This window comes from Borostomias antarcticus (genome assembly GCF_949987555.1).
Source record: "Borostomias antarcticus genome assembly, chromosome: 5".
In the NCBI taxonomy this organism is placed as follows: domain Eukaryota; kingdom Metazoa; phylum Chordata; class Actinopteri; order Stomiiformes; family Stomiidae; genus Borostomias; species Borostomias antarcticus.
The window spans coordinates 7,234,340-7,250,113 of record NC_140238.1 but is presented as its reverse complement, the minus strand read 5'-3'; the positions used below and the strand labels follow the sequence as shown (position 1 = coordinate 7,250,113).

Below are 15,774 nucleotides of genomic sequence, written 5' to 3'. Positions count from 1 at the left end.
AGGTAGTAACAGAGTCCTACAGTATTGTAAAGGTAGTAAAAGACTCCTCCAGTGTTGTAAAGGTAGTAACAGAGTCCTACAGTATTGTAAAGGCAGGATGAAACCCTGTGTCGTTAAGAGAACAGATGAAATTGAAACCTGAAAGCCGGGGCGTTCTGCCTGTTTATCTACCATAAACAGACAGGCAGAGCGGGAATGGATTCCACACATCCTCCTCCCTCCTCCTTATCTCCCTCTCTTGATACGAGCTCTTCCTCTCTGCATCGCTATCCCTCCCTCCCTCCCTCCATCCCTCCCTCCCTCCCTGGAGCTACTTTATGCACACACATCATCATAAAGAGATAAATAGACATTTTACAATAGCTGGATGCACGAACGGGTTGCCCCAAGCAAAGATTGTAGTAGGGGGCCCAGTTTCTCCCAAACACAGAAGGGACAGACAGGATGTCTGGAAGCCAAATATCCATACACGCAACAATATATAAACAAACATACATACAACAGACCGGCCCAGCATTCTGGATACATTTGTAGTCCATAGGTAAGAGAGCATGCAATAAGAGTAGTTAAGATACAAACAAACACTCCACCCCTCCCTCCCTCCCTCCCTCCCTCCCTCCCTCTCTCCCTCCCTCCCTCCCTCCCTCCCTCCCTCTCTCTCTCTCCATCCCTCCTTCCATCTCTCTCTCTCTCTCCATCCCTCCTTCCATCTCCCTCCTTCTCTCTCTCCCTCCCTCCCTCCCTTATATGCATATGGATTCTCTCAATCCCTAAACAGGCCAGGCATACATAAAAGCACACGGAGGCACGCACGTGCACACGCGCTCACACACGCTCACACACTCACACACACATGCGCTCACACACTCTCACTCACACACACACACACGCGCGCGCCCACAAAAGACTTTGAAAGGTAAAGGCCGGCCAGCGGGGAGCTGCAGCACATGAAAGCAGACAGCTCTGTTCCCTATTAACCCATTAGAATTCACAGCCCCATTCAGCCGTTTAAAGCTCTGCACTTTTATTATTATGAGCCGGCCGGATTAGGATCAGCATTATATCCAATACTAAAGCCCCTCCCCCCCACCCCAATCGCCTCCGCCCCCCCAACCCCCCCCCCCACCTCTCTCTCCCCGGGTGGCACACCACATGCGCCAGAGCCCGGTGGGCCGACAGGACCGCCGACGTAACGGACATTACGGCCAGAGCTTGTTCTAGGCTGTCGCAGCGGCGGCAGAGGATGTGCGCATCCTGCCTCCGCTGTTATTATTTGGAGGCCGCGTGTTTACGGAACGCGCCGTTTCCAGAGCCACTTAAGACGTCAGCGGCGCTCTGGGCATGTAAACGTCTGGAGCCCTCTGGACCGCGTCCTGGTTCCCGCCGCTTTTATTTATTTATTTCCGGGGGTCTCGTAACACGAGGAAGAAGGACAAAGGCGCGGACGAGGGGGAGGGCCGACGTCCAATCCCATCGATGGGCTGAAAGATGGAGGGAAGGGGGGGAGAGAGAGGAAGAGAGAGACAGAAAGAGAGAGAGAGAGAGACAGAGAGAAAGAGGAAAAGAGAGACAGAAAGAGACAGAGAGACAGAGAGAAAGAGGAAAAGAGAGACAGAAAGAGACAGAGAGAGACAGAGAGAAAGAGAGACAGAGAGACACGGAGAGAGAAAGAGGAAGAAATAGATAGACAGAGAGAAAGAGAGAGAGAGAGAGGGGGAGGCAAGCCAGAGTTGGAGGAGGGATAGACCTGACTGTGTTAATGGAAGGTGTTAAGGCAGGACTAACGCCGTTAGTCACACAGGCGGGGCTTGGACACACAATTCAGATACCGCCTCTAATCCCTCTGGTGTGACGACGGCTCCCAGCATCCCTGAGACTGAACGAGGGGCCGCCGCGCTCCCGAGAGCACGCCCGTGGCGCCGGCCTCTCCGGAACGCGCGCGCGGCGATCGCAGCGGCCGCCTTTCCGCGAGGAGAGCACATCGGAGGGTGGTTAGGGGGGGGGGATGATGCGCGCTGCCGACGCGGCGCGACACATCCATCATCATCCCTCTCCCTCGCTGGGCACTTGAAAAATTAATAAGGCTTTTAATATGGGTCGGCTTGTGAGCGAGGGGGAGGGACTGTCCCGGCTGGCCAGCCGGCGAGTCTTGATTAAGGGCTGATGGATGGCGGCCCTGCGGACGGGATGGAAGGGCACGGGCCTGGCCTCGGATCACCCCGGTGGAGGGGGGAGAGGGGGGGGGGGGGCAGCGGTGGCGATGGCGGTCCGTAGAGGAGACGAGAGCCAGATGAGAGAAAGGAAGAGCCGGAGGGGGAGCTAAGCCTCCTGATATGATAAGCCTGTCTAGCAACGATGGCGGCGGCGGCGGTGGTTGTGCCGGTTCAACTGAAGCCGCGGCGTATCTATCCGCCATTACTATTAAACCGTGCATGCTCAGTGGTGGGAGTGCAGGTTCGCTGGTGTCAGCGGGTGTGGAGCGGGGGGAGGGGGGGAGGAGTCAGGCGGCGGTGTAATCGCGGGCCCTCCGAGCTCATTTGACGCTTGGGTGAGCACGCCGTCTCGGAGTCTTCTGGCGGTGTCGGTGTCGAGGTCTGTGTGTGAGTGTGTGTGTGTGTGAATCACATTAAAAAGGTGTCTTACAAAAAGAGGCTGATGCTGAAACTGGTTGAGAGGAACGAGAAACGAGAGAGAGAGAGAGAGAGAGAGAAAGAGGAGAGTGCTATAAAAAGAGTCACGGGCTGAGTAGCGAGGAGTTCTACAGACAAAACGAGGGGGACCTTCCCTCAGACACAGAAGGTCAGCCGCAGCTATCCCACACCGCCGGGCACCCTGGGAAATGATTAGAGCTCGGCATGTCTGTGGGCGACTGGGAGGAGAGGACAGGAGATATAAATACACTGGGGGGAGAGTAGGGGCTCGGGGTGTGTGTGGGTGTGTGTGTGTGTATGCGTGTGTGTGTGTGCGTGGATAACAGCCAGCCTGGTGTTTAAGCTGCCTGGGTGACCCTGAGAGTGACACTAAAAGGGGGGGGGGTCTGTCCAGCTGTGCGTGTGTGTGTGTGTGTGTGTGTGTGCGTGCATGTGTGTGTTTCTGCTGCCGCTGCTCTGATCCTTCTGAAGGTCCTAAACGATGAGCACATCACCGCCACGCTAGAACCTCTCTGCTTCTCGCGAGACCCCGCGGACGGAGACCGCCGCCGAAAACGCCGCCTCTCCAGAGCTGCTCTGGCGAGCGGTCTGCGTCCACAAGTTTCCCCCGAGACCGCGCTGTTTCAACGGCGCGCCGGAGGCGCCGAGGAAGGCTTTACGAATGAAACGGCGGTCGCGCGTGTTTGTGCGACAGACCGAGGTTGTAATTCTGCTGTGGCCGTACGCGCCAGGCGGCTTCCTGTCGGTGAGGGATGTTGGGAAGACGTTGCGTGACCGAGGCGGCTTTGATCTTAATCCCCCTGAGAGAGAGAGAGAGAGAGGGTGGGCCAAGTGTCTGATAACACACTATCTAAACACAGAGTACAGCCTCAGCGCCACTGAGCTCTCCTCTCCTGCCCCACTCACACGTGAGGAGTGCTGCTATTTTAGAGCTTATTTGAAGCTTAGCCCGCGCGTTACTGATAACCCCGTCTTTCCCCGGGACAAGATGGATTCTGCCCCTGGACGAAGCGAGAGTCGACTACGGGTACCACCCAGGTGTGAATCCAAAAATCTGCTTGACTGACCCGCTGCCGGACGCGAGCGCGATTCCCTCCCAGGTTGAAAAGCCGGCGTTAGCCTGGAGCGGGGGCTGCCGATGGTGTTAAACGGACGTGGCGGGGTCATGGGTCACGGCTGGGGGGGGGGGGGGTCACGGGCAGCTAGGGGGAGTCACGGACCGACGGCGGCCGGATAGACAGACGGGCGGGTCCTCTGATAGGCAGGCTGAGCGTCGAGGCGCCCGTTACAGCGGCGCCGCCGGCTCTGGCGCTCAGCAGGGGGCGGGGAGGGGGGCGCATATCAACAGGTCTGTCTGTCACCCGGGACGTCAACAAGCCCTCCCGCCTTCGGCAATCTGCTTCACTTCACAGCGCCGGGGCAGCGGCAGAGAAACGCATCACAATCAGTCTTCTCTATTTACACACACGCGCACACACACACACACATGCACGCATACTTCAATTCGATTTACTCGGATTCAAGCTGGGCTGGAGATGAGATCAGGGGGGTTATAGAGACTATAGGCTAGAGGTGTAGAATATATGGATGAATAATCAGGAAGTGGAATAGCTTAAGCCCCCAACCTTGTAGCCAGTAATACATTCTAGACAGAGAAGCGGACTTGAGTTTATGGCGGCGTCCATCTGCCCCATACTGGTACGCCTCGCGGGGGCATCGACTCCATCACAATAACACTCCGGCGTCGCGGCCGACCCACTCAACCGGCAACAAAACTGATTTGACGGATTTAAAGTCCTAAAGTATTATCACTGGCTGCTGAGACCACCCCCCCCCCCCCCTCTGAAAAGACTGAATATTCTCCCAAGAGAAGAGAGAGCCTTTCACATCCTTCAACCGTGCGTGTGTGTGTGTGTGTCACAGGACAGGCGTGGCGGCGGGCTCACCTTGCGCCAGCATGCCGAACTCCAGGAACAGGGCGATGTGGTAGAGCTCCATGGCCTCTTCGGTGCGCGTGGCGGCGGCAGCGCCCCCCGCCCCCCCCCCCGCCGCTCCCCCCGCCACGCCCCCCGGCCGGCGCCGGCGCCGTCGCCTCGCCCAGGCTGCCCGCCGACGGGCTGCCCCTCATCACCAGGCCCAGCTCCACGGCGTCCGTGTACATGCAGTGCAGGACGACGCGCGCGTACTTCCGCGGGATGATGGACTCGTCCAGGACGATGCGTGTGGCGGTCCGCAGCGTGCGCTCCGTCATCTCCTCGCCGGTGCGGATGCGGCGCTGCAGGAGGTTCCGGAAGAAAGGCGAGCGGGCCGAGAGCACCGCCTTGTGGGCCCTCAGGTCCTCGTCGGGGGAGCCCAGCCCTCTTCCGCTGCCGCCGCCCGCCCCCGTGGCCACGCCCCCGCCGCCGTTGAAGGCCTCCACCAGCTCCGAGTCGGATGAGAAGCTGAGCAGGGCGTCGTGGTAGCACATGTAGTCGAACAGGCCGCGCGTGTCCGCCTCCAGCGAGTTGGGCGTGCCGAACTCCCGGCTCAGCTGCACCAGCACGTTCACGTTGCGCAGGCGCGCGTCCTCGGCGCCGCCCGCCCCGAACTCGCCCGTGTACAGGTAGTGCAGCAGCGCCGAGAACATGGGCACGTCGATGCCTGCCGTCTCGATGTCCATGAGCACCTCGGCGCCGTAGCCCGGCGACGACGACAGCAGCGTCTTGAAGAAGGGGCAGCGGGCGGCCAGGATGGCGCGGTGCGCCGGGAAGCAGGCGTCCTGGAAGATCAGGTCCACGTCGGTGCAGTACTTGTGCTGGTAGAGGGCGGCCAGGTCGCGTTGCAGGCCGGGCGCCTCGGCGCGCGCCAGCCCGGCGTGGAAGCTCAGCTCCTTCAGCGACGCCGTGCCCTCGTACTCCTCCACCAGGGCGTTGGCGTCGCGCACGTCCCAGCCCGCCAGCAGCTCGCGCATCTGCCGGGCGTGGTCGGCCGAGCGGCTGGACTTGCGGCGCCGGATGAAGCGGCGCCGGAGCGTGGCGAGGCCCAGACTCTTCTTCTTGCGGTCCTGGGGGCGCTCGTGGCCGTGTTCCAGGCTGTACAGCTTCGACTCCAAGCCGTAGCCCTGCTGGGAGAAGGACGAAGTCCCTGGGAACACACACACGCGCACACACACACACACACACACACACACACACACACACACACACACACACACACACACACACAGAGGTCAGCTGCTTCAGAGGTCAGGGCTGGCGCTGGAACAAACAGGGATGCGCTCCGTAAAGCCCAGACAGTTATACAGAGCGACGAAATATGGGGGGGAAGATTTGGGGTCATATGAAGTTTGTCCGGCAGTGTAACTCGGTACACTTCCTCTCTCTCTCTCTCTCTCTCTCTCTCTCTCTTCCTCCCTCTCTCCCTCTCTCCCTCCCTCCCTCCACTTCTGGAGGCATCCATCAGTGTGACCCACATAGTAATCATTCTGATATTGTGAATCATCCCTGGTCTGGGCCAGCGAGGCGGTCAGACCCACGGCAGCGGCCTAGCCCCTAACCCCTCAGAGACCTAGCCCCTAACCCCTCAGAGGCCTAGCCCCTAACACCTCAGAGGCCTGGCCCCTAACCCCTCAGAGGCCTAGCCCCTAACCCTTCAGAGGCCTGGCCCCTAACCCCTCAGAGGCCTAGCCCCTAACCCCTCAGAGGCCTAGCCCCTAACCCCTCAGAGGCCTAGCCCTAACCCCTCAGAGGCCTAGCCCCTAACCCCTCAGAGGCCAAGCCCCTAACCCCTCAGAGGCCTAGCCCCTAACCCCACAGAGGCCTAGCCCCTAACCCCTCAGAGGCCTAGCCCCTAACCCCTCAGAGGCCAAGCCCCTAACCCCTCAGAGGCCTAGCCCCTAACCCCTCAGTGGCCTAGCCCCTAACCCCTCAGAGGCCTAGCCCCTAACCCCTCAGAGGCCTGGCGAGCTGAGTGCAACATCTGCCTCTACTGGTCATCCTCCATGCAGCCTCCCTCCTGGACTCAAATCTGCAACTTTTGGGGAAAAACATTGAGCTCCAAACAGGAAAAGGGGAGCGGGGAGGGGGGGGCGGGGTTGGGGGGGGTGTCTGGGGCTGGAGTTCGCGTTAAACAGACGCCGATCGAAAAAAAAATCCAAAATATGCCTCCGAAGGCTTCTCGGGAACATGGGGACAGACACACACTCGGGTGTCTCCGCTCGTAAGCGGCCATCAATAACGGTTAGCGAGATCTAATGAGGAGCTGGCGCTCCCTAGCCGGAGACAGGAATTAACATGCTAGGCGGGACGCATGATGGAGAGCAGCTCTTTCTCGACGAGGGCGAGACCCGCCAGAGAAAATAAAACTCTTAATAGAATACAGCTTGAATACTTCCAGACCAGCAAACCAGACACAGATTTCATAATCCCAGGAAGGGGGGGTGAAAAAAACAACTTTGACTGACAGGCGTTCTTCTCGTAAAAAAACGACGACCTCGGGATCATCCGATCGGCTGCTGATTGAAACGTAACACCGGGACGCTGCGGTCGACGGTCCCCCGCCCCCGCCGGTGTCGCGTGTCTGATCAATGTCCAGTCAAGCTATTTATATCATCATCGCCCCCCCCTCCCACCCCTCGAAAGGTCTACTGAGGACGCCGGCGACTCGGGGGGCCTCACCTATGAAGGTCTGCTGCGCCTGCGCATTCCCCCCCATGCGCGGGGAGCAGGCGTGTGGGTAGCTGGACCCGTTGGCTCCCATCCTCCTCCTCCTCCTCGGTCGGTTCTTCACTCGCTGTCCAGGGACGGCCCCTCCTGACGCGTCATCCCTGCCCCCGGCGGAGAGCTCCGGTCCTCAGCCGTCGGTCTGCTGGCCCGGGGCCTGGCGCTCGGGAGCCCGCTCCAACCCCGCGGAACTGCCTGCCATTCCTGGGGGAGGAGGAGAGGAGGAGGAGGAGGAGAGGGAGGAGGAAGAGGAAGAGGAGAGAGAGGAGGAGGGGGAGGAGGAGGAAGAGGAGAGAGAGGAGGAGGGGGAGGAGATAGAGGAGGAGGGGGAGGAGGAGGAAGAGGGGGAGGAGGAAGAGGAGGAAGAAGAGGAAGAGGAGGAGAAGAAGGAGGAAGAGGAGAAGAAGGGGGAGAAGGAGGAGGAGTAGGGGGAGGAGGAGGAAGAGGAGGAGAAGAAGGAAGAGGAGGAGAAGAAGGAGGAAGAGGAGAAGAAGGGGGAGAAGGAGGAGAAGGGGGGGAGGGGGAGAAAGAACGGGGGAGGTCAGCCAGGGGGCAGTGGTGATTGGATTGTTTTTAAATTCACTCAGTCTGGGGGAGCCTATCAACTGGGATTGAGACGTGATGGGATTGGTGTGTCTGAAGTACTCTATCCCTGATAATAACCCTCTGGATGATCGCAGGGTCACAGCTGCTGCGGACGCAGGGGGGGAAACCCATCGTCTGCCCCCGTCGTTTAAGAGAACAAGAAGGACGACTTCTTCTGCCGGCGTCCTCGAATTCCAGGGATTCTTACAAAAAGTTAATCATTAACAAATCCCCCCCCCCCCCCCCCCCCTCCGTTGGAAGGCTGTGTTTTAAGGAGATTAGACTACACCCTGCGACAGCGATCCATGGTGGCTTAGCTCCACGCAGACTTCCTCCGCCGGGCCCTCTGGGAACACAGACTGGCAGGCGTGAGAAATGTAATGCAGATGCACGGCGAGACACGCTTTTTTTTTGGCGTGTGTTTGGTTCTACTGTATTAAACCGAGAGGAAACCTCTGCTCTACTGTCTCAACCACTGGCGGAGTCCAGCACAGGGTCAGCCGGGGTGACCGGCGCCCCTGGACGTTATGAGCTAGCGTCGGGGGTTGGGTGCCTTGCTCATAGGCACAGCGGTAGGCGGGCGGCCCTCCAAGCAGCGGTTAAGCGTGAGGTGTCCCGACCGGGTCATGAACCGACACGCCCATGGCGGAGTCTCTCCCTGTTGAGCTCCAGGCCCCGCTATCCGACCCTGTAGATATCTCTCAGTCGCAGTCTATTACTCAATCACAGCACAGATCTAGGCTGTGGCTGACAGAGTGGTTCTTCAAGTTTTGAGCCACGAAAATGTCAAGTCAATTACCTGGGTGTGTGTGTGTGAGAGAGAGAGAGAGAGAGAGAGAGAGAGAGACTGTGTGTGTGTGTGTGTGTGTGTTCGTGTGTGTTCGTGTGTGTTTGTATGTTTGTCACGTAAAATAAGATGACATGACAGATGACAGATAACATGCAAAAGTTTCGCTCGTGTCATATCCTGTCACACACACACACACACGCACGCACGCACACACACACACTCACTCTCTCCCTCTCTCTCTCTCACACACACACACACACACACACACGCACACGCACGCAGTTCTGGGAGCGCCGATGTGATGGGAGATCTGCTTTATCTCAGACTGCCATTTTGCCCCCACCATCACGCTAATAAATCAGTGTGTGCTCCCACAGGGCAGCATTCTGAGCAGCCTCCCAGGGGCTCGCTGGAAAACCACAAGCTCTTACTCAACATCCACACCATTCACGCTGGAATATCGCCCTCAAATACGCTCTCAGTTCATCTATATTTCATCAGATTTTTGGAGGCATAAATAAGATGCGCTTCAGAGGGAATTCGCCTGGACCAGATTCTCGAGGAGTGAATTTTAATATTCGGCCCAGGACGGGGGGGGGGGGGGGGGGGAGGGAGGGGAAAGCCCCTGAGAGCGGCCGCGTTTGTTCACAAAAGAGGGTCTCCTCTTCCGAGGAGCCGCGCGGGACAACGCAGCCATCGTATGAGACAAACACACTCCCGGAAACAGCGGGGCCGAGCCAAAACGCACTCCCCTACGAAAAGCCATAGTTTATCACATCTATCTAGCTGCAGCGTCCTGGAAGCATGTTTTATAGGCCAACTGTTTCCTTGAGAAAGTTGGTTCTCAAGCTTTGGAAATGAACATATGGACTATCTATTTCTGATGTTGAGTAAAAGGGAATGCCCTACTGGTGCTGTTGAGTGTGTGTGTGTGTGTGTGTGGGGGGGGGGGGGGGGGGGGGGGGGGGGGGTGCCTGGACAGAAGCAGGGCTGTGTTGGTTTCAGGGAGAGACTGGCGGAGTGCAAAGCGCCAAAGTCTCGACGGGTCGAGGAGGGCGACGCCAGCTGGAGAATGTGTCACTAACGAGAGGTGACAGGGGAAAGGCTACACAACACTCCCCCGCCCCATCTATCTCACTCTGTCGAGCGCGCGCGCGCGCACACACAAACACGCACACACGCACACACACGCGCACACACGCGCACACACACACACGCACACACACAAACACACATGCACGCGCGTCTCGCAATCCCTCTTCACCTCAGTGGGGGCCACTGTATTTTTAAATCGCACACGTACACAGGCATAATGAGACAGGACTCCATCCTCCCGTCACAGATTACCACACAAAATGGCTGGCAGGGGTATAAGACCAATGTATTATTCAGAAGTCAGCTGATCAATCATTTATATGGATCTCTTCATCAGCGGTAGGAAGAAGGTGACAGGGGAGACATCTGGCCAGCCTCCGGTCAATCACCTTCCCCTAAATTCATCTGTACCGGCCCCCCATCCTGGCTAGGCCTGACCAGAGCTACCGGACTGGTCCAACCAGCCATGTCGCGGCCGGCTAACTGTGCTAACGTGAATGTGTGCGCAGTGGCGCATTTGCCTAAGTGTGAGAGTAACAGATTGAAGCGAAGTGACCTACTGGGAGCTCACATTCAAACGGGATGCAAAAAGACAATTTTACTAAAGGGACTCAAGTCTATAAAGCGTCCCCAGACAGTCCTAGGACACCATTCAGCTAGATTTCCAGAATGTCCACGCGTCGTTCTGTCTCGTACGTCGTTCTTAGAGCTTTCTGTCCCAAAATCATCCGCGCTTTGGGGAAACACCCTCTCACACCCGCCGCATGTATACGCACGCACACACGGGCGCGCCCGCACACACACACACAGGTCGTTTGTTTGTCTGTGCACGGCGTGCCACAAAAAAGGGTGTTCTGGAGACCTCACCTGACCTGCACAGAATTGCCTTGAATGAAACCGATGATGAAATCCCCTCCCTTCACACCGCTCTCTGTGCAACTCTCATCTCTCTCTAGCCAATCACCGCGCCGGTGAAAGAGCTTCGCTATACAGACGAGAGAGGTGTGATCGTTCCACAGCGTGTTATTACAGGACAACATCCTGTGCCAAGTTTATCATAAACACAGGGAGCGCGGCTCTTTCATCTCTTCATCAAACGTGTGCTTAAACATATATACTGTATTTGTATTTAATAAAAGAGGTCTTGGATAATTCCATTATTGGTAATGCTATGCAATATCAGTTCACAGGGGTTATGTGTTAGCCCATAATGACAGACCTTCCCTGGCCTCCACCCTGACGGGATTCCCCACTCGGCCTGGTCAGTTATGAGAAGGAGGAAAAGGGCTATTGATTTCTGAGGCTTCTTCATTTGGGGTACTTTTCCCAGCTAGAGTTAATGAGTCTAAAATCCAATTGCTCATTAACTAACGAATCTCAGGAAGATACCACCAGAGGCCAAACTCGGGTCCTGAACTTTGACCCCAGAGCTAGGATAATGGTGCGTTCGTTTGTGGTCGGAGGTGGCAAGTCGCAAGTGGCAAAATACCTACTTCCGACCTGTGTGCATTCGAGCTATATACCATTATATCACAGTTACCTAGTTATATCTAGTGCATTCGAGCAACTGGGGGCTGAGAAACATATCCGAATTTGCGACAAGGAAGTGCGAGTTCATGCGGTGTTTTATTTAATAATTCCTAGTAGCAAGTCGCAATTTGCCACCTCCCAGTTATAAACGAACGCACCATAAGTTTGGGCTGTAGACTAGAGATGCCTGAACAAGCTGTGCAGAGAATACCAAGCAGACCTCCACTACCATACAAACAAATACCACGCACGCACGCACACACGCACACACGCACACACACACACAGTGTAGCCCACATGTCCACCCTTATTTGAGGAATTTGGTTAGTATACAGTGTCTGATGGGGTCATAGTAAGCCTTCTGATGGGGGCGCAATCTTACAGCCGGTGGACATGAGTCTGACCGCCATGGAAGCAGTCATGTAATCCACATGTGTCTCTGGCTCGGCCAGGACTCCACAGCATCATGTCAGCCAACCAGCAATCTCAGCAGAACACCCCCCACCCCCCACACACACACACACACACGCTCCTGTCTGCAGCAGTAATCCCCCCACACACATACACATGGACACACACACGCACGCGCACACACACACGCTCCTGTCTGCAGCAGTAATCCCCCCACACACGCACACACACACACGCACGCGCACACACACACGCTCCTGTCTACAGCAGTGGAGCTCTACAGCTGCTTCACCATCCCTGTCGCCTGGTTCAGCTGTCTGATCTGACACAATAGGCAAGACATTTCCACCGATCTAGACACTATTAATACCATCTAGACACTATTAATACCATCTAGACACTATTAATACCGAGCTTCGACCTGTCACATCTCCTTCCACCGGGGCTGACAATAACCTCTCTCTGGAACCTGGTTCCTTCCCTGATGTGGTCATGATGGAGTCATGTTTTTGGGGGGTGGCTTGTTTCGTGGTGTGTGTGTGGCGTGAATAATTCCCGGTGATGCCGGACTTCATTCTCCTCGTTGTTGTATTTTATTGGAAGCTGTGATATGAGTCGTCAGAACCTGTCTCTCCACAGCATCGTCTCACTGATGAGTAACAAAACTCTACATTTCACCCCATACAAAATGGCAACATCTAGCCTTTTATGTATAAGTGTATATACAGCTACAAGGACAGAATGAACTCTGCGGTTGGGGCGGTCGCGAGGCAACCGGCTGTAAAACTTCTGGCTTCGGCAGATCAGACCGATTTCAGCAGACTTTGACCAGGGAGTCGTTCAGCTGATTACATGCAGTCTCTCTGTCAGGGCCGATGCCGGAAACGACCGGAACGTGCTTGGAAACAGAAGCCTGGGCCACACTGACAGGACCAAAAAGAAATCCCTGAGGATACAAAAGGTGGTCTGCTCGTCACCATGAGTCATAGCAGTGGTCCGGGTTTGACCCTGGTGTTGAATGAATGGGCGTAGCATTCCACAGTCTGCTATGGCACAATGCAGGGAGCTGGATATCGGTGGCAAAGTGGCCCAGTAGTCTCTCAGTTGTAGTGTCATTTGTTATCTAGGAAAACAAAGTCATTGACCCGCTTCTCTCAAAACGGGGTCGATTTGCTAAGCAGTGTTCAACAGGAGGTTGTTTGAGAACAAAGGAGAGGCAGGAAGAGTATGCTTTTAATGGCTATGTAAACACAGCCTCCGAAAGGCCTGTTTCCAAAGAGCCATCTCGAAGCAGATGGCAGTAAGATGACAGCAATAGCAATGACTCTACTTCGAGAGCTGATTAGTGAGTTTAATACAGTGTGTATGGCGTGTGAGTTCACCATCATAGATTAGTCCAGCTTAAACAGCACTTGGTTTTAAGTCCAACTGAAGCTTTTCAGTTTCCAAGGAAACAGGTTTATACACTAGGCTACCACTGGCAGTCATGAACTCCAGGTAGGGTCTATGTAACCATGTAATTACATGGGTTCCCAGCTCTACACTTTGACCCCAACAGCCCGCTGCTGACACACACATTCTCAAGGGGTAGATTAGCAACTAGGCACAGAAGAAGCTGTCATAAGCCTAAAACTGTCCTTACATGGGGGAAGATGCTGAATCAAGGAGAAGACAACTGAGGCACCTGTAAAAGAACATTCATCTTTATAATTCTACCATGTGGGATCAATATTGTTACAAAATGGATACCCTAGATACACATTGTAGCAAAATGAAATTGCAATCTATCTTACGTTGACATTTACAGGCCGAGGTGGAACAGTAAGCTCGGGTGGAGAAGCAGGCTGACTGTATGCTACAATGTTGCCATAGCACAAGCCGCCAGCAACTAATTGATAGGCTTCACTAGTGGCGACACAGTAGCAACATAAAGTAACGATATCTGGCGACAGTTTTAGGCTACTATTGACGTCGGTTAGAGGCAACAGTTACATCGACTGGAGGGTGACTGAATGTAGCCAACCACGTACAAATAAAGACTATAAAATCAGAAGAATGCAGTGCAACGCTTTGTTACGCCGTATGGTCGTATTCGATCACCTCTTCTAAAATCCTCCTGCCCACCTTCGTTTAAGCACAATCATGAAAGTGAACATGTAAACAGGTAAATGATACGCCCGCATAAAATGTAACGTAAAGACAGAAACACAACCGGGGACAACGTTACACCAACCCTGTAATTAGACTTGCAGTTGCTGAGCCCGCTATGACTTGCTCCTCCGAAAACTAACAAGTTATGCTGTCAAAAGGGATGGAACTGGACTTTGCGATGTCTGCAGCAAGGACTGGAAGTCGGTTATAGCCTACCTTGATTATGTTAAATATGCTTCCTCTTATATCAATACAGCTTCTTCAACACCCTCTTCCTAACTGAAGTTATGATTCCCAGATCGAGAAAAAAATCAGCTGAACTCCTTTCTCTCGAACTCCAGTAATTTCGCAGAGGTCGACGCCATGTCATATCCACGGTTGATCAAACATGCTTTTACAACCACTTGTATCGACTTTTCAGTAATTTGCCTGTTTTTCCGCCGATCGGGACTCGAGACGTGTTCCTTTCTTTGACACAGCTTTAGCTCGGGCTGCTTGAGGGGCTGCTTGTCCCTCATCCAAGCCTCGTCTGGTTGGAGGGTTGCTGTGGCCTATCCCGACGCTGCTTGCTGGCTGGCTCGACTGGGTTCTGGAATTACAATAAGATTGCCAGTTTGCGAGCGCCTTCTAGCTGTACACTTCAGACAGTGGCAAAAGGCTACCGGAGTAAAACGATTCCAGTGTAATACATTCTCTGTTTTACTGTGTTAAAAACTATTGTTTAACTTATTTATTAGGTTATTAAAAATCCTGCTATTCATAAAAAATACGCCTGCATCGTCATTGATTGGGTAGTTTGGGCTGAATAGGTCTATCTGGATTCTTAAATTAAGCTATTAGAACTATTTCTCTAAGAAAGCAATATAATGGAAAAACGTGTGTTTCCAGTTTCACTCAAATGTAACACAATGATGGAACACAATCAAAGAGGATGAAATGCTTTTACACAATTTCATATTATTTTGTGGGAGACGCCTGCGGTTGTAGTACCTGTGTTCCCCAAATGAGGGCGACAGGTTACACAGAATGCCTAGGAACCCGGGTATAGGTTTCAAAACGTATGAAGCAACAATAATGTCACAATGACTCACCTGTGGTTGGTAAAGTAAACATATGAGTTTTCTCATGTAGTTCTGTGTTGTGTTAATATTCTGACTCAATGTAAGTACACGCCGATCTGTGTAGGCCTACTGACTGGTTTGCTCAATAGAGAAAAATGTTAATTTGTATGATGAGTAATCCTCTCTGGTTCTTAATTAGCTGGATTTTAATGACAGAATAGTTTCAATGGAAGCACTTCTGTACACTATTTGGTCATCACCAATCACTACCTTCAGCAAACACCCCCAGAATAGTTCAGACTGAAGAGTCTTTATCTCTCGACTCACAGAAGAGGCTGTTTACAGTAACCAGGCCTTGTGTTTACCATTACTGAGCCTCATTTAAGCAGCATCTGTCTCTATTATAGTCTACCCACAGCCTCGAGTCTGGCTTCCTTAGGAGCCGTGACACATACAGCTTTGCGCTGATGTTTCCTCGCCTTACTTCCTCGCTCCGAACCGACCCTGAAACAATTATGGAGAAATCACAGGGCAGTATAACAATCTCAGTTACTCAGAGACCATTCTTGCCGCCCAACAGCATACACATACGCGCGCACACCCACACAGACACACACGTGCCCCCCCCCCCACACACACACACACAAACACACACACTCATTCACAAGCATGCAGAAGACTCAATTTGAAGTTTTAGTCAATCGGAATAACATATCTCAGGGATATTTGAGATTATGAAATTATTGACTTCTGGGTATATATTCAGAAGGCTACTGGATGACTCATAACAATAGATGGTT

General features: G+C 54.1%; 1 protein-coding gene across 1 annotated transcript in view; it reads right to left on the bottom strand.

Moving 5' to 3' along the window:
- Nucleotides 1-14,338, bottom strand: part of LOC311309525 (BTB/POZ domain-containing protein 7-like) — a gene marked incomplete at its 3' end in the record, with an annotated part of 22,283 nt that extends 7,945 nt beyond the window's left edge. The window contains 4 exon segments of the mRNA XM_084438851.1: nucleotides 4,598-4,676; nucleotides 4,678-5,774; nucleotides 7,307-7,555; nucleotides 14,130-14,338. Of these exon segments, the coding sequence (XP_084294977.1) occupies nucleotides 4,598-4,676; nucleotides 4,678-5,774; nucleotides 7,307-7,388 (1,258 nt within the window). The 5' untranslated portion in view covers nucleotides 7,389-7,555; nucleotides 14,130-14,338.
- Nucleotides 14,339-15,774: the final 1,436 nt, after the last annotated feature.